Source organism: Palaemon carinicauda, chromosome 22 (assembly GCF_036898095.1).
Source record: "Palaemon carinicauda isolate YSFRI2023 chromosome 22, ASM3689809v2, whole genome shotgun sequence".
NCBI lineage: Eukaryota > Metazoa > Arthropoda > Malacostraca > Decapoda > Palaemonidae > Palaemon > Palaemon carinicauda.
The window spans coordinates 3,076,139-3,095,953 of NC_090746.1; the positions used below are offsets into that span (position 1 = coordinate 3,076,139).

Here is a 19,815-nt window from a genome sequence, read left to right on the forward strand (position 1 = left end):
ATAAGCAGCCATTGCCTGGTCCTCCCTGGACCTGGCTTGATGGATGAGGGGCTTTGATACTGATCATATTTATATATGGTCAGCCTCTAGGGCATTGTCACTGTTCCCTATCTCTGCCATGCATGGTAACCTTTATACTAAATGTATGAGAGTACTGTGGAGAAGAATGTAGGGTGAGCACAACCCTAAGTGCAACATCTGTTCACCAACTTGTCTATTAGAATCCATAGAGGATGGCAAAGACAGAAGCTGAGAAGTCCTAAAGAAAGGTATGGAATCATAGCAACTACTTAACAAATTGACACTTCAATATGACACTCAATCGTGTGTTCTTAAACCGCTATCCCTGTGACAACGTTCCTCCTTTCCGAAAGAAAACCTTGCCAATATGTCAAAAACATTCCTTGCCACCCATAAGTAGGCTATTTTCCCTGGCTCACAGAGGGGGTGGAAGGCCATTCCTCCTTGCTGATATAGGCCATTAATGGTACTGTTGTAGATCATCAACGCTAATGAGTCACCTGACAGATTGATATGCATGGTCTCCTCCTACTGAGACCAAAGTCCCACTGTGGTCTGTCTTCCCAAATGTGCACCACAGCCTTCCTTTGATGCATCCTAAAATAGAAGCATCTCTGGTAGCAGGCATTGTAGGGTCATTCCACTAGGTATATTATAGTCTCCTGCTCACCAACACATGTCCTCCCTTTCTTTCCGTGTTACTGGAAATAACATGGTGTTTGTAGTCAGTGGCTACTAACCAATACGTCTTCAAGTACTACTAAAATAATCTATGGTGTAACCTCCCATGTGGTACAAGTTTTTCCAGGGAAACCAGGTTGTCCAGAACTTATTCTCCAGTCTTTCAACTGAAGCGTTTGAAATCAAGAGTTGTAATTGCTGGGTGAAATGGGAGAGAAGAAGGGATGACTCCCTCTTGCATGTAAAATCTCCTCTGTCTAGACAGTGCAGGAGGAAGACTCTCATAAGACTTATTGGCACTGAGTGAATTACTCCATCCAGGGACCTAATCATTGGCACTAACTATGGCTTCTTTAGCCAGTTCCACCCACAGAGGTTCTTAAGAGGGTTTGGTCTTCTCGCGGTGTGTGTGTGTGTTCCCGAAGAGCTTGTCAATAGATATTTTCCCTCCTTTTACTAGTGATTTTGTAGCCTTTCCCAGGCTGCTGACCTACCTTATTAAGGCCACGACTTTCAGGAAAGACTCGGTCTCCGGACTTTTGGTTTTCTGCCGGAATGGGGCCTGTACTTGTTGTATAGGGATCTGTTACCACTAATGATTCCTAACACCTAGCTGGTAGGGAGTTGATACAATCCATTAGTCTGCTGGGGCTGTATCTGATTGATACAAGGACTGAATCTAGACAATAGTATAGCTTGAGGTGAATCCACTACTCCCTCGTTAGCCTTGGGTGACGGCCTAAAGGCTGTACCTCTTCAGGGATTATATGATTGCATCAGGACTGTTTTTGAACCAAGTCATTCTTAGTACAAGTGTGTCTGTCAGGGAAGGATCCCTTTGGCAAGGTCCTGGGACACCTCAATCTTAACTACAGTATACTGTACTGTATAATTACTGGTGTTCTGAGAAAGCGTCATCATTTTAAAATTACCTGTTACTTAAAAAAATCTATCAAAAATATGTTAAATATTGAAAATAAGATGAAACCATACCTGTTTGAAAAATGATGAAACAGTAAGTGTAACAGGTCGGAATGAGTCAAGACAAGCTCCAAATTCTTCAGGTGACCAGCTGCGTCTCTTTTCACTGAAACTTCTCCTTTCTAAACTTCCTCTACGAGTCAGTGAGCCTGAGCCACTTTTCCTCTTCAATTCATCATAACTGGATGAACTCTGCTTGCGATCTTGTAGGTAAAAGTAAATTAATTAGAATAGGCTACCAAATAAATGTTTTTATTTACAATTTTATCAACATTACAATTACGTCCATTCTCAAAAGAATAACCTGCCTAAGGAGTAATAAAAAATTTAAAATCTTTCAAATCTTTAAGTCATGAAATACCGAAACAAATTGAAATAAAATAAGTAAAATTACCATAATGGTTTAAGAATAAATTTTTCAGTGACATCCATTTCATTAATATATGGTATATCATGTAAACTAAAAAATTATATAGTTACAAAATGACAAGAATGCAATTACTAATATATCCTTGTAAATTCTAATGAAAAATGTATGCAAATATAATTATACATCAGTATTCATAACTTATTAGAAAAATACTTATTACATCTTACATACTGTATACATTTTCAAGTTTTTTGGCTATTTCCTAGGACAAGTCAGAACAACTAATGGTAATAATATTATCAAATTTGTGGGATTGTAGATAACTTTTATACTTCTCTATGAAACTGGTTGCGTACATTATACTTGACTATAAAATGGGTTGTGTAAGTACATGAGCTAGCCTATACATGCTTCTAGAATCCTACACCTACACACATATAATAAAATGTTTTTAAAAGTTAATAAATTTCTAGTTGCCCCATTGATTTCCCTTGGATTCTAATGATCAACAACCTGAAGTTCTTCTTTCCTTTTCTTCACTAAATTGACCTCGCTAAGGAAACCGACTCGGCATAAAAATGTATCACGAATTCTTAAGGCTATCTGTAATTAATAAAATGGTTTTCAAACTTGATAACTTCATATTTCATTCGATATTTTCTTTGCCATTTTAATGACCAATAACATTTTTTAATAGTTAAGTGAGCTATTAAGCTAAACTAGATACCAAAAAATTTAAGATCTATGCCACAATTTTTCTTATATTTTTTTTTCAAAACCAGCATTCTGAATATCCACAACTACCTTCAATATTCAATTCATCATGATAGATTCTTGCTTCTTTCCCAAGTAGCATTCCATGAAGTGGTACATCTTCATTATAACTTTGAAAAATACACTCCATCAGTACACAACAGAGATCTATGTAATGATTTTCCTTTTCCTCATCATTGCCTTCTTTCAACCTTATTAGTCCCACTGTATAGCAAGTCAGATGCTCCAGTCATCTTTCTCCATCTATTTCTGTTCCTTACAAAATCTTCCCTCAGTCCCACCTCATCCATATCCCTCCTCACCACATCCATCCCTCTGGTCAGCTGATGCCCCACATTCCGTCTCTTTATGAATATGTTTTTAGATCTCTTCGTTGGTTCCACCTCATCCCTTTTTATTACATGCCCGTTATATTTCAGAAACTCCCCTAGCCCTATCTTTAACATTATATAAACCACACATTCTTACTATATCTTGATTCTCACTCCTTTCCAGTAGTGAAATTCCAGCAATCCATCCCAACCACCTCACCTCATTCTTTACAATAGTCTTCCCTCTTAAGTGCCAATGTTTCTGCCACACATAATAGTATGGAACTGAAAACTAATAAATCTTCATTTGGAGTCAATGTCATTTCCCTGCCTAAAACAACTCCAATTACATGTCTCCATGTTCACCATGCTTCTGTCACTTTGTATCCCTGCTTCTTATTATCTCTCTCCTCAAGTTCTTCAACTTATTATTCTGTTTAAGCACTGTAGCATATTCCACTTGAATGTTTACTTCTTTTATTTCAAGTCTCTGCTACAAATCATTAGCTATCTTTCTAATATTCACCTTCAATCCTTTCCTTTTTATGGCTCCCTTCATTGTTAAAAACATTTCTTGCAGTTCTTTTTGTCTGCTATAATGACTAAACCATACACAAACCTCAGTTTCCATAATTCTCCATTATTCCTTCATTCTCGTGACAAAGTCTCTATAATGAAGATGAGCAGGTATGAACTCAAGAGATCCCTGATGGAGTCTAACCACCACAAGGAATGCATCTGTCTCCCCATATTTTCCCATACAGTGGTTCTTGTCCCCTAATAAATAATTCTCACTAACCTCACCAAATTCTCCAGTATAGTACTCCTCTCTCAAAAACTAATCAACTAAACTTCTTTAAACCCTGCCATATGTCTTTTTCAAGATCCAAAACACATATAAACTTTCCTGTTTACTTCTAGATTTTTCTCTGACTTTTATTACTATAAAGATATATCTACTCTTTCTTTTCACAAACATAAACTGTTGCTAATGTAAATTTATCAACTCTCCCAACCTTCCTTCTACTATTTAGTATCTTAAATACAGGCCCCAAAAGCTTTATTTCATTTGAACAACTTATTGTTTATACAACTTATTCATCCAACTATCTTCCCAGTCCCTTGGAATTTCATCTACATCTATGACATACAGTATTCCAATAATGTGTGAACCAATTATATGCTTAAATTCCCAATACCTTAATCATTTCTAGTGTTACCTTTGACTTCTTGCAGCTTTATTTACTATTCCTCTCTTTACAGCATTCTTACCTTCATTCTCTCTGATGTTTGCTATTGTTCCTTCTACTGGAAGAACTTTTGCAGTTTTTCACAATTGTTCCCAACAATTAATAGTTATGAAAAATAGTCTTTCCATCATCTCTAGGCTTCCTCTTCCTCAATCAAGATCTTTCCATTTCTACCTTTAATAATTCCTACCTCTCACACTCTGTGCCTGTCTTCTCACTTCTACAATTCTGTAGATTATCTTTTCTCCCTGCGGTACTACCATCATCTCACCACTCTCTCATGACTTCTCCCTATGCATCGGCATTAATGACCTTCAATGTCAGGATGCCAGAGAACTTCAAATCAGTCATTCATTCATTCTCCCTATGCAATCACTACCATCATGTTTCAATTTTTACCTGTCTATATCTTCACTAGTTTGGTAGCTGTTACCCTCTTCCCACTCTCTTCTTGTTGTACTCTTCCTTTAAAGCTGTTTGAACATCTTGATTCCACCACATAGTTGCTTTTTTCCTATTGCTGTTTACCATTTGTCCTACCAAACAGTGCTTCCGCTGGCACCACAATCTCTTTTTATAACTTTCCATTTCTTTTCAGGCAGTTCTGATGATCCATTTATATGTCTCTCTTCTCAGGCTCTTTCCACTTTACTTATGAATTCTTTTGCCTTTCCCCCCTTCAGCTTCCAAGTTTTGATTCCCCAATTCTTGACTGGGGTTTGTCTTTTCCTTATTGCTTTCAACCTAAAATATGGCCCCAGCCAATTATGTTGATCTACTACAGATCTATTTGAATAACTTTAAATCCATAATAATTTTCATGTCTTCCTTCCTAAACAAAACATGTTACCTGATGACTTCTCCTTTACCAAAGCTGAGTATTTTTTTCTCTGATTAAATTCATTTCATCACTTTTAGCATAGCACTTTCAAATACTTCGTCCTTCTATTTCTTCAGGTAATAGATAGCCCTTTCTCCAACACAAAACTCATTAGTCAGATGCTTCACACTTACACTGCATTCCTTCGCCACACCCCACCCCATTCAGATAAAAATGGCCGCGTAATGACAAAATGCAAGTTCATTGACGCCACCCTCACTAACAAGGGTATTGACATCACTATATCATGTTGTATATCACAAGATAGGCAATTGAATTGTGCACATTTTGGCACTAGTTTCACGCAAATCAGATAAAAATTGGCCGAGACAAAGTTTATGAACTTTTCATGATCTTGGCCTTGACTTTTGGCCCAATCACTCCCAAAATCTAATCAAATTGTACTCTAATTTTTCTTATACAGTTTTTCTCATTATTGGAATCACAGCTTGCGAATAATTTCTACTGGGAATTACAACAGAAACTTGAAACATTTCTTTACCTAGGCTATTAGATCCAGAAGGCTGACTTTCAGGGGCATTCTCTCGATCTCCATGAACTCCAGTGAAGATATTCATTAAATTAATGGCAGTCCAAGCCAACGGCATACGGTACTTTCCAAGCCTTTCACAACATGCTACAGCTGAAGATTTTAACTTTTCTCTATTCTGTAGTGAATGGAAAGAAAAACCAATACAGTACCTTATAAAAAAGCATTTCTCAAATTATGTACAGTATTACATTAATTAGTTATGAAACTTTTAACTGTATACCAAAATAGCTAAAATCACATATAATGATAACTTACAGCATCATCTTTCATGTAAGGTCCCACAACATCACTGATGTCCCCCTGTAAAACCTTCTCCAGTCGTACTACTAGGAATAGGTCACTGGATGGGTAAGTGACATCAAAAATACACGTCCTACTTAAAGTTGATATATCCTGAAAAGAAGAAGACAATTTTAATATAGATTTAATTAGAAAGCATAATATCATCTGCAATCAGAAACACCATTTGCTTGTAATAGTACTTCAAATTTTCAAATACTGTATCACTCAAAATATTAAAAAAACTGTATCACTTAAAATTCTTTAAATACTGTATCACTCAAAATTTTCAAAAGCAGTAAATGATTATTAAATATTGTGAATCAAAATCCCAATTTTTCTAATCAATTTATATTTTTCTTAACTATACAATCCTAAGACCTAAAGTAGGAGAATGACTTCAGCGTAGCTGGTAATGGCCAATAAGATTTTTAACGAGGTAAGCACAGCTGGACGACAGGTAGTAGAGAAGCCTCTCCCACCCGACAGGTAGCGCCCCATTCACTTTGACCTTTGCCCTAGAACTAGTGGGGTGGTTGAGACGGGTAGTGCAATTTAAGCGTCTCAGGTTTGTATGGTTGGTAAAAATATAAATAATTAAATTAGATTTGTTCCTATACGTAATATAGTACAAACCTTACACCTTTCATAGGAGACTTATCCTGAGAAGTTGTGTTAGTCCCTATACATGTTTACTGACCCGAGAAATGCCAATAAACTTTGGTCCTGTATTGGAGCAAAAGTCGTGACTCCTGTTCAACTTCTTAACTAACTGAGCATAAAAATGTTGGAGGTGCTACGCTAGGCCTCAACTATGAACAAGAGGACAGTATTAGGAGAATCTCAATCCTATCGGATTGTGTCCAAATGTAGCAGCATTTATATGACTGATGGGAATGGATACATTTCCTGCATTCTTACATTCGTACATGCTTCAATACAAACAAATGTAAAGAAAAGGGGCTCTACTGAGAAGCTTACCTGCATTGCTCATTCGATCCAGCTCCATTATGTACTGGCACAACTGGTAAGGCCCCAATGGAAGGGAAGAGCGTACAAAGGGCCAGACATCCTTAACCCTGGATAGGTACGGTCCTCGGACACCCCTTTAAGGGTATACTCGGACGCGAACGACCCCGACGCCAAAAAAAATTCTTGAAAAATCAGTTTTTGCAGTAACCTCCTTTTTTCTTTTGCCAAAAAAAACTTCAATGAATGCTTAAAACAACTGTAAAGATAAATACTACTCATCTGCAGAAAAACTATTTATTATAAATATTTTAAAAAATTAAGTAGAAAAAAAAAAAGACCTGACATAAAAATTCATAAAAAAAAAGTTTATACATATATACACAAATCCTTTTAGGAATTGATTCTTGAATGTTTAGGACACATCTTGATGTATTTTGGATGAAGTCAGACCCATGGAGGTGAAGATCTGAAATGAGAAAAAAAGGGTAACTTTTTTTGGCCAAAAAAAATTGTCCAAATTTCATGAATTTTTTTGGGTACCCAAATGAAATAGGAAGTGGCTAATTTTTTTAGGGAATAAACATATGTTATCCTAAAATAGAAATATGTAAAAAAATCTTCATTATTTTGTAAATTACATTTATATCAGGGGCCATATCTAAAGGTAATTTTTTGAGTACTTAGAAATTTCGTAAAAAAATACATATATTTAATATATAATATGATATTTATGCAGGTAAAAATATACCAAAATATCACAAATTCTATAGGGAACAAGAATATATATAGATAGGGCAGCTTACGCTTCGGATATGTCCACAAAATGGCCGCCAACCACACTGACTCAGACTCCCTAATCTGCCACTTGAAATGTAGGAAGGGTATGTCAATTTCAAGGTGTTATTTACTAATCTAATTATTATTGGATATGCATAAAAATTGTATGGTGGGTTGCTGGATAATTGTCGATTATTTTACGACTATAAAATTAAAATTCTGACCCAAAAAATTTTTTTTGAAGGGAAATAAAATCGAAAAAAAAAATGTAAAACAATATTTTAGCTAAAAAAATTTGATGATATTCAATCAAAAAAAAAGTAAACAAAATTTTCCGACAAATAAACATCTAGAGGAATCATTACTCTGTGATAGTTCCTTAGTACGTAGTAATTTTGAAAGAATTGGGAAAAAACGAAAAAATGGCAATCACCGGAAAATCGAACACATACCTATATATACGCCATATCTGGCTAAAAAAAAGATAGGCATGGGTAGCCAGATCATCTAGAAACACTTTCCAACACTATAAAAATATAAGTTTTGCGACACTAATTGCCAATTCCTTACGGTAACATGACTAAGCAAAAAAATGCAAAACAAATAAAAAGGGGCACTCGTGGAAAAATGGCCATTCTAATATACGGCATTTCAGAAAAAAAAAATTTCAGCCACGTGCTAGGCAAACCATCAAGGCATATTTTCCGACAAATAAACATATAAATGAAATATTACTCTGTGATAGTTCCTTAGTACGTAGTAATTTTGAAAGAAATGGGAAAAAACGAAAAAATGGCAATCACAGGAAAATCGAACACATACTTATATATACGCCATATCTGGCTAAAAAAAAAATAGGCATGGGTAGCCAGATCATCTAGAAACACTTTCCAACACTATAAAAATATAAGTTTTGCGACACTACTTGCCAATTCCTTACGGTAACATGACTAAGCAAAAAAATGCAAAACAAATAAAAAGGGGCACTCGCGGAAAAATGCCCAACATTCTAATATACGGCATCTCAGATAAAAAAAAAAGACATGCACGTGTTAGCCCAACCATCAAGGCACACTTTCTAACACATAAACATGAAAAAAAAATCAATAATATACGGCAATTCCTTACTACGTAGTAAATTTTTACAAATATTGAAAAAAAAAACAGAAATTGGCAACCGCAGTTAAATACCCAATATACCAATAACTACGTCGTATCTGACAAAAACAAAATCACGCATGGGTAGCCAGATCATCTAGACACACTTTCCAACATTAAAAAAGCAAAAGTTTTACGACACTATTTCGCAATATCTTACGGAAAAATGACTTGGCAAAAAAATTAAAAAAAATTAAAAAGGGACACTCACGGTAAAATGCCCGACATTCTAATATACGACATCTCAGATAAAAAAAAAGACATGCACGTGTTAGCCCAACCATCAAGGCACACTTTCTAACACATAAACATGAAAAAAAAATGAATAATATACGGCAATTCCTTACTACGTAGTAATTTTTACAAATATTGAAAAAAAAACAGAAATTGGTAACCGCAGTTAAATACCCAATATACCAATAACTACGTCGTATCTGACAAAAACAAAGTCATGCATGGGTAGCCAGATCATCTAGACACACTTTCCAACAGTAAACAAGCAAAAGTTTTACGACACTATTTGGCAATATCTTACGGAAAAATGACTTGGCAAAAAAATGAAAAAAAATGAAAAAGGGGCACTCGCGGTAAAATGGTCCTCGTGGTGATGAACGACATTTTAACTAAAAAAAAAAACATGCACATGGTAGCCAAACAATCCACCAAGACTTTCCACAACTGATAACCTATACAAGTTGCACCATTCTACGACAATTTCATAATACGTAATAACTTTGATAATTATGCAAACTACCTCAGAAGGGTAAACTCGGACGCGAACGACCCCGACGCGTCTCAGAAATCGGGGAAGGAGTACAGCTACAGCAATGCACATCTGGACACTACTAGAGCGTGTAGGGGAGACACCTCCTGCAGGTCGATCACCCACAAATTCAGTCACAGGGGTGAGTCACGTGAGAAAAACCTGTTTTTTTTTTACGCTCGGGGTCGCAAACGACCCACCGTACCTATCCAGGGTTAAATTTCATTCTTGGACTTTCTGTGACCACTATTTAAGACAAGATGCTTCTTATCCCATGAGGGAGCTAGGCTCGCTACACCTCATGAGCAGCTACCACAGTTTTCATGGAGAAAGTGTCCAAATACTTAGAGGAATACTGTACAGTACTCCCACAGGTAGTGGGTGGTGAAGGATTCAAAATTCCTGCCTTCAGCACTTGCTCTACAAACAAACACTTCCTGAAGGCAAGGGTGGAGCTAATCCCTTTGACTTTATGGGCTCTTGCTCTCAATGGACCAGTCACGATTTCCTCCAGGAGAGGGCATGTGCATCTGATGGTTTCACAAAGCCAGGAGACATTATTCTTTGAAATTGGCTTAATCACCCAACCAGTTCTAAGAAATAACCTTTTGTGCTCTGGTCTGAAGTGCTGGGTTCTCTTGAGGTAGCATCCTAGCACCATTACAGGACAGAGAAGTAGGTCAAGTCATCCCGATTGCTAGTCACCTCTTGGAGGGAGGAAATGGAGAAGGATTTGTACCTTGGGTCATGGCTTGTTAGGCTTCGTGTCTTAGCATGAACTTGGGAACAACTAATGGGCTTCGTGTCTTAGCATGAACTCTGGAACAACTAATGGGCTTCGTGTCTTAGCATGAACTCGGGAACAACTAATGGGCTTCGTGTCTTAGCATGAACTCGGGAACAACTAATGGGCTTCGTGTCTTAGCATGAACTCGGGAACAACTAATGGGCTTCGTGTCTTAGCATGAACCCGGGAACAACTAATGGGCTTCGTGTCTTAGCATGAACTAATGACATACAAAATGCCACAAAATTGGCTAAACGTTTTTGCCAACAGTCCTAAGTATAAGACACTTGTCTGATGCTCTTCGTAACAGCTAGTACAGCAAGCGTTCAAGAAAGCTAAGAACCCTCGTGATGTCCCAGTCTGGGGGTCTAAGTTCTCTTGAAGAACAGAGGTGCTCAAAGCTCCACATCAGCATGGACAGTTCTCAAGGAATGGAAAGATTCAAACATTTCAGTCAGAAGACTTGGCTCAAGGGTGAGTGGTAACCTTATACCACACACACTGAAAAGAGCTTCTTTCGGCGAAGGTACCCGAAAAAAACGGTGATTAGTTGCAGAGAGGCTCCAACCAGAGAAGTATCCCATTTACAAAATCAATCACAAAAGATGGCACCTTTTTGCTAGTAAACAGCTGCAGAGCATCAACGGAGGTATCCCAAAACCTGTGCAGTGCCTCACAAAAAGAGTTTCGTTTGGAGGAGATGCTGGATAGTCTCCACCTTAGTAGTGACGGAGGTCACCGAGATGCGGAATCTCTGCATGAGCGACTGGCAGAGAAGATTGAGCCACTGAAATAGTTGCACAGGTACCTCGATTAGGAGCGTGAATCAAGTCTGGAAGCCATTTGGCTTGTGGCCACTTAGGAGACGCCCAGGGTTAAGCTCACGTTCGAATTTGTCAACATCTTGTTGAGTATTCGTCATATCAAACAAAAAGGTTGGAAAGGCGTACGAGTCCAGATTTTCCCAGATGTTGGAGTGCTCATTCCAATGCAGCAGACAGATCTGGGACCGGTGAAGTTTATTATTAGGGAACCTCAACAGGCAAGAAGTCTTTCCGGTACACAGGGAAACAGGGACCACTCTGTTCCTATTATCTGCCCCAACAGCTGAGTCTGCAAGGACATTCCTCTTGCCTGGAATATATCTCGCTGACAGCTCACTGCACTGTCGCACACCCAAGTGTATACAGTAGGGTCCCGAATTATGCGAGAATTTGGTCGATGAATGACCTCGTGTAAATGGAAAATCGCATATTTTGAAACACACCTAACAAATAATTCTATTGGGGCCATGGCAACCAACAACTTGCCTATTCAAACGTGTTCACTACCCATTTCCAATACTTTCTATGTACTATACTGCATCTTTTTTATAATGTCAAATTGTTCTTGTAAATAAATCAAACATTTAATATGCTTTAAAGTTATAATAACTTGAAAAAAGGTTAAAATCAAAACCAGGATGGGTGTAAACACCATACATTTTCCGTTATAACGCGACCCAAAATACAGACAAATTTTAATGTTTGTCATATATGACAAATTCGAAGATAATTTGTATTTTTCCTAACCATACAAACCTTAGCTATTTACAAAGGGTATTACTTTTAGCGTAGCTGAAATGGCGAGCCATTAGAATTTAACGAGGGTGTATTACCCCCGCGCTAGTTAGCGGGGGGGTAGGGGAGTGGTAGCTAGCTACCCCTCCTCCCCCTCACACACAGGTGAATACTCACTTTCACTTAGAGGTAGGACTTGTCTTGGGGGACAGGGCTGGCGGGCAAATATGTGTAAATAGCTAAGGTTTGTATGGTTAGGAAAAATACAAATTATCTTCGAATTTGTCATTTGTTCCGTAACCGAAATACAAACCACGCTATTTACAAAGGGTGACTTATCCCTTAGGAAGGGTGGAAAGTCCCCAGCCATACTGGCTTTGGCTTTACCCGGGGACTCAGAATCCGAGTGAGTCGCACTCGAGAAAAGGAGTCCCTGCACCTCACAAGTTCCTTGCACCGCAAGGAACCATGTGGCCTACGTAAGCTTGTGTGTGAAGGAAGTAGTGTGACCCGTCTTAGGCAGTTGACCTGGAGTTCCAGAAGGAACTCTGGGTTAGGACGTTCCCAATACCACCTCGTCAGGGTATGGGGGACGCGACAGTATTGACTCAATACTCGGAACACAAGGAAGCATGGTTTACCTGCAGAGGTTCGAGGTCAGCTATGCAGAGACCAGGATGCTGCTTCCCCGTAGAGGGGATGATGAAGAAAGAAGTAAGGGCCAGACATACTTCTTTCGTTCATGCAGACTAAAACCTGATAACAATGCCCTCAACCTTCTGCTACCTGTCCAAAAAGGAGCCTGAGGTTAGACCAGCTGTTGTGTAGCCACCACAGAGCGATAGAAAACGTATCGAGACTCCTGTGGGTCACGCCCTGCAGGAAGCGGGCTGCGAAGGTCATCAGACGCTTCCAGACTCCAGCTTGTAGCACCTGCGTCACAGAGTAGTATTACTCGAAGGCGAGGGACGTTGCGATGTATCCAACATCGTGCTGTAGGGCGACGTGACGGGGGAGGGTCTGAAGACAGGTCGAGATGAATGTCCTTGAGTCCGGGCTGAAGAGGTATACTGGTGACTCTCCCCCCATGTCCTCCTTGTGTTCCCAAATCGGCTGCAACTGAGGCCAAACTGCAGCTGTTCCCAGCGCTAACCTCTCGATTCCTGTACTGGCAAGAAAGAGAAGGTCTTGGGACATCAGACACAGAATGGAGACTCAAAATCTTGAATGAATCGGACCGAAGGGTCGGGACCCTCAGATTCTGAGTCTAGCCAACAACTCAGGAGCGAGCCTGAATGTTGCCTTCCCCTCTTCCTTAGAAAGGGGGGGAGTAGTAAGAGACCAAGAAGATTGCTTACACACTGGCCGTGGCCAGAGTGAGCAGAAGACCCAAGGCGGAATACAATCCGAGGCCTGTCGTAAAAGGGTCTTGAGAAGATCTCTTAAAGGACTAAAAGTCCGAGCCATGCTCCAAGTTGGAGGTCTTCCTCCGACTAGGGCAGGGACGATCGTAGCTTCGCATGAGCGAGAATAGATCCAGCGGGCAGGAAAAAGTTATTCCTTTAAGCCTGAAGGTCAGGGAAAGGCTGAGCGACAGGCTTCATTGCCAAGAGCGGAAAGGAGTTTCCTCCCGCCGAAAGGCAATAAGACCGTTATTGCTGGAGAAGAGGCCTCACGGGAAGAGGTATATCTCCCACGGCACCAACCACCTTAGACTCTTCACTTTGCCTGGGAGACCCCTGTGGATGACTATCGCAGATGACGCGACCTCCGTACCGCGACTGTAGCGGGTTGTCTCTTCTAGAGGAGGAAGCGTAGTGTCTCCAGGCATGAAGCCGAAGCGACGCCCCGGTTCGGGAGAGATGTCGCAGTGTGGTTGCTTGAGTAGCCTGCGCCGTGGGAGAAGCTCTCCCGGGAGTTCCGTCAGGGGAAGCAGAGGGTCCAGAAACCGTTCTGCGCATAGTCCCAGTGGAGCTCTCCCATTGAAAGGTTGACAGACAACCTGGTTTTGTTGAGACCCATTGTCCGCAGACAAAAAGGAGGGAAGACGCAGGCGTCGAAGTTGTCCCACCATCACCGGAATGCATCTTGCCAGAGTCTCGGGGTCTGAGACTGGGGGGAAAACTAGCGGAAGCTTGAGGTTCCAAGCTGTCGCGATCAGGTCCCCCAGATCAGCACTTGCTGGTTACCCAAGGTCAAAGACCCCTAGGTACACTCTCTCTATGAGGCTCTGCTTGGATAGTCTGAGAGAAACATTCCCCTGCCTGGAATGAGAGAGCCGATGGTGGAATTGAGAGAATCTCAATCATCCCGGTATCTCTACTGCAAGATGTGAAGGTGTGAAAATGCGTCCCCTGCTGGTTAGCATGAAGTCGACACGCAACGGGGCGACTTGGCAGGAGCGGTAGGACTGAAGAGGGGCCAGACTAAGGCCCTTAAGCCTGCCTGAATGATGGAGAGGTATCCTTCAGGTCTTGACCATAGGCCTGGACCGGAACATGCCCCCCCCCCCTTTCCTTTGACGAGTCCGAGAACCGCATCAAGAATGTGGGGAAAGGACGAGAATATCCACTACCATCAAGAGGCTCCATAGGTCAACACCCATTGCAGGTTTAATAGTTCCGCTGGTCCCATAGGGCCAGGGAGTCCGGTTAAACATTGCCTGAAGCCACCGGAACTTGGATCGCCCCACATGGAACTTATCCTGAGGCGACCGTTCGGACTATAAACGGGTCAATGAGGAAAGAAGAACTAGGAAACGTTCCAAGGTAGGGCTGAAAACTCTGCTTGACTGAGAACAGGTACTGCGACTCTCCTCAGTCTTGCCACAGTCAACCGAAAGGAAGGCTCGGAGGATGTGGTAACAGAATCTGGCGTCCCCAGGTGGTCACCCATCCAAGTGCCGACGTTGCTTAACCTCGCTGGACGGACGAGAAGCGGGGTTTCCAACGTGGTAAGGCGGTTGACTCAATATCATGGCCAGATACTCCAGATGTTGAGGCAGAGGAAGAGAAGGCTCCAAGCAAAATACCATGAGCCCACACTCATGGTCAGCATTCGGAAGCTTTTCCCGGCGCTGAAGAAGGTCGAAACCCGAGCCTACCGGAGTTGACCAGCCCTCCAAACAGCAGAGGAGGCGGAAGTCTGCACCTGAGCGGCCAAGAGGAAGGTAGGGAGAGTTCTCTGGGGAAACAAACCTGCTATGCCACGGCGGGATAGCCACACTGCATCATAAGCAGGAATACTTGCAGTTTAGGCTGAATTCGACGAGCACCCTGGAAGATGGATGGAATGGAAACTGAAAGTACACGTCCTTCCGATCCAGGGTTAAAGGAGTCCTGTCGCCTCGTTACCAGTCTGATCGATTCTGCTGGTCTACGCTGGCCGAAGTTTGTTCGACAAACTTGATCAGGGCTGAGAGGTCGACTATGGACATCCCCTCTCAGATCCTTCCTTACAAGAAAGGATCGACTGAGGGGGCCGGGGGTGAAGCCGTCGATGATCCTAAGGAAGACCTTCGCCTAAGGTATGGATCATTCTGCCCAACCGGGCAACTCTGCTGATGCTATGGCATAGAGGTTCAGAGACACTGAATTCGCTGACAGAGACGGCAGGCGCGATATCCTTGGCTACTCACAGAGATTGTGCGGGAATGGGCATCGGGAAGCTGTCATTCGGATGAGTAACCTTAAGCATCCTCCCAGCGAAAAAACCTGCAATCCTAGAGTTCGTGAACTCCTTTTAGGACTATGCCCCCCCGGGGGAGTCTCCCGTGCCATCTGTTCCTGACAGGAGGAAACTGCAATTGGACACCTTGTCCCAGTTGTCGTAGCCGATAACTTAGGCCGACGTGGTTGAAAGAAAAGGGAGCTGGAGCCCTGCAGAGTCTGGAAGAAAGCGCCTTGGAGGAGTGAAACCGGAAGTCGATTTACTCCGCACAGCAGATGTTTAAGTCTCTGTCCTTGGGCAAAGACAAAACTCTTCTCAAGGATGGAAGGGTGTCTGAGGTCGTTGACCTCCACAGATGAGACACCCGAAGGAAGCCTTCAGTCAGTGCGTCCAGATGGTAAAACATCGAGCTTGTCCGCAAGTAGATACTTAACGACGAAAGGCTAAGGTGCCTGAGCTCGAGAGGAGGAAAGTACCCTTGATCTTCCTGTAGCTTCCTTGAACCAAACCTCGGGCCGTAACCGAGGAGGGAAAGAACCTGGTAAGCTCCCAGAGGAAGAGGTAAGCAGTCACCCCTTGTCCGATGGAGAAATCTTCAACGGAAAGCCCCCCCGCCAAAAATCCTTCCAGGGTGGGAGAAGGAGAGAGTACTCGTGCAGGAGAGGGGACCCTCGAGACCGACCTCTTGGGAACCAACTTCGCCCTGGGGGAAGTCACCACGAAGTCCACTCCTCTCTTTCTCTTCAGCGTAGGAGAGACAGCCGCTGGTTTGTTACCCTGGCCGGTGAGTGCTGGTTTCATAACCCTCATTAACGCCCGTGCCAGCGGATCAAACCATGTCTGCTGCTCCAAGGACACAGAGTCCGAAATCCTCGCTAAGGTGAAAGGGATCGGGCGATCCTTTGGAGAGGACACGACGGTTCCTGCCTGAAAAGAAGGTGGGAAGAATGCTGTACTGACCTGTCTTCGTCCTGCACTACCAACCTGTGCTTGGATGGAGGTGATCCCGAGTGCCGCCTAGGAGCACGCGTCCCTGCTGCTACCACCGGCTGTGGAATTCGCCGCGAACTATGGTCGCGCGAGGGCGAACGGTCGCGCAAAGGCGAATGGTCGCGCGGGCGCACAGGCGAGTGGTCGCGCGGGCGCGCAGGCGAGTGGTCGCCGCGGGCGCGCAGGCGAGCGGTCGCGAGGGCGCGCAGGCGAGCGATCGCGCGGCGCGCGCAGGCGAGCGATCGCGCGGGCGCGCAGGCGAGCGATCGCGCGCGGGCGCGCCGGCGAGCGATCGCGCGGGCGCGCCGGCGAGCGATCGCGCGGGCGCGCAGGCGAGCGATCGCGCGGGCGCGCAGGCGAGCGATCGCGCGGGCGCGCAGGGGAATGGGCGTGACGGCGAGGGATCGTGCTGCCGCGTAGGTGAAGAAGATCGCTGGCGGTAAGCGATGGCGAGCAGCATGTGTAGGTGAATGATCGCGTGATAGGGTGCGATGGTGATCAGCATCCGCAAGAGGGCGAGCGTTCAGGGTTGTGCGATGAGGAGCAGCATGCGTAAGCGGGCTATCGTGCAGGGTTGTGCGATGGCGAGCAGCATGCGCAGGTGAATGATCGCGTGAAAGGGTGCGATGGTGATCAGCATCTGCAGGAGGGCGATCGTTCAGGGTGGTGCGATGAGGAGCAGCATGCGTAAGCGGCCAATCGTTCAGGGTTGTGCGATGGCGAGCAGCATGCGCAGGTGAATGATCGCGTGAAAGGGTGCGATGGTGATCAGCATCTGCAGGAGGGCGATCGTTCAGGGTTGTGCGATGAGGAGCAGCATGCGTAAGCGGGCAATCGTTCAGGGTTGTGCGATGGCGAGCAGCATGCGCAGGTGAATGATCGCGTGAAAGGGTGCGATGGTGATCAGCATCTGCAGGAGGGCGATCGTTCAGGGTGGTGCGATGAGGAGCAGCATGCGTAAGCGGGCAATCGTTCAGGGTTGTGCGATGGCGAGCAGCATCTGCAGTTGAGGGTCGCGCGATGGCGGTCAGCATCTGCAGTTGAGGGTTGCGCGATGGCGGTCAGCATCTGCAGTTGAGGGTCGCGCGATGGCGGTCAGCATCTGCAGTTGAGGGTCGCGCGATGGCGGTCAGCATCTGCAGTTGAGGGTCGCGCGATGGCGATCAGCATCCGCAGTTGAGCTAGTAGCTGGCGAACCATGTTCCTTCAGAAGTGTTGGAGAACGTTGGCGTGCCAGCTGTAACACACGTGGACGATCTGGAGATCGCTGGCGAGCTGATGATCGCTGACGAGCTGACGATCGCTGGCGAGCTGATGATCGCTGACGAGCTGATGATCGCTGACGAGCTGGTGATCGCTGACGAGCAGAAGGCTACGCGTGGAAGCCTGCGCAAAGAAGAAGAGTCCTTGACCCCGACCTGAACCGAAGTTCTAGATCGCGAGGGCGAACGTGGGCGCACAGGGCACGTAACAGGAACCACAGGGAAGATCATCTTGAAAGCGCTGACGAACAGGAGAGCGCTGACGAACAGAAGGGCGCGCAGGGAAACCCTGACACGCAAGGGAAGAACCCCCGTGGGGGCAACCCTTTGCCCCGAAGGGATCGTTGTCCGCCGGGAGACTGATGTCCGTCGGAAGACCGCTGTCCGTCGGGAAGACCGTTGTCCGTCGGGAAGACCGTTGCCCGTCGGAAGACGAGATTAGACTGCTGTCCATCTGCACCAAGACGGAAGATCGAGAAAAAGAAGTTGTAGGCTGCAAACGGAGATTCAAAAAGGCGCCTCAAGCACCCTTATAGGGAGATGAGAGGCCCTTACGACGAGGCGGACGGAGGGCCTTACGGCGAGGGAGGCCATCAGCAACAGCAACAGAAGAAACCTCCGAAGAGGAGTCTCTATGAGTGTACTCTCTCGCGAACGAAAGAGAAACACTTCGTGGAAGAGACTGGTCAGCCAGTGACCTAAGAGGGGCAATCCTCCGAAGAGGAGCTCCTGCAGTTGCCCAGCCCCTTGAGCGAAACTGCAGGTGCGACCGCTCAGCACCAAGAGCATAGTCGCACGAAAAAAAGGCAAGAGAAGAACCCCCCAAAAGAGGAAAAGCTCAAGCCTGGACAGGAAAAAACTTCCCTCGGAAGGAAAGTTATCCGCCCAAGGAGGCAAGCCTCCTGACTGTTCTAAAATGAACTGGAGAGCTGTCCGTCGACACGGGAGTACTACCAGTAGCAGGAGACACGCCCCTGACGACAATACAAGGGGGGAGGCAGCAACAGCCGAATCCCCAGGACTCAGCCAGACAGCTCACACCGTTGCTATATTACAGAAACGAACTAGATCGGTAACTGTAAAAAAATAAAACAAATAATATTAGTACACATTCATTCCCCCGGGAAGGCTCCGAAGAGGAATCCCGAGGAAAAGGAACAAGAATTACACAACAGGCACGTGCCCTCACAACCACTTACACTCGCGGAAGGAGAGTAACCAAACAGAATTATAACAATTATAATTATGTAACTATGTAATTATGTAATTTAAAAATGAATGAACACTAAAGAAAAAAACGAAAACCCCGAAAGGAATCGTTCTACAAGCTGAAAAATTAACAACTACAATTAGATTCATAAACTAATTGAGACAAAATGTACGGCGTAGCAACCCCACCCACACGGGAAGGAAGCTACAAGGGCGTAGTAAAACATAGTAAAAGGGTGAACGACCTCAAGAGAGAGAGAGAGAGAAAGACCGAAGTCAAACTCGATCGCAACCCATAAAATTAGGCCGTGGTGGCCTAACTGCCGAGGCCTCCACGTAGATATCGTACACTACACACACATATCTGAAAAGGAAACTTACTTATTTCTATACTCAAATATATATACAAACATGAAAACATGTTTACATATATATTGAGTAAAAGAAAAGTAAGCGATTAAGTAAAGACAAAACAGACAATGGCTGCCAAGCGAGGACCAAGACAGAGACGTCTGTCACAGTCCGAGCCAAAAGTGAAAGTGGGTATTCACCTGTGTGTGAGGGGGAGG

The 19,815-nt window shown here is 43.9% G+C and overlaps 1 protein-coding gene across 14 annotated transcripts in view; it reads right to left on the minus strand.

Annotated features, from left to right (window-relative positions):
* The window catches only part of Zir (Zizimin-related), a 326,985-nt gene that overhangs the window by 269,702 nt on the left and 37,468 nt on the right, over window positions 1-19,815 (minus strand). For all 14 annotated transcript variants that reach the window (XR_011039375.1, XR_011039379.1, XR_011039374.1 and 11 more), the window contains exons 7-9: window positions 6,077-6,214; window positions 5,771-5,936; window positions 1,696-1,886 (exon numbers count right to left, since the gene is read on the minus strand). Coding sequence is in view for 4 of the 14 variants with exons in the window: in XM_068345898.1 (XP_068201999.1) it covers window positions 1,696-1,886; window positions 5,771-5,936; window positions 6,077-6,214 (495 nt within the window). In the remaining 10 variants the exon portion in view is untranslated. The remainder of the gene's footprint in view (window positions 1-1,695; window positions 1,887-5,770; window positions 5,937-6,076; window positions 6,215-19,815) is intronic.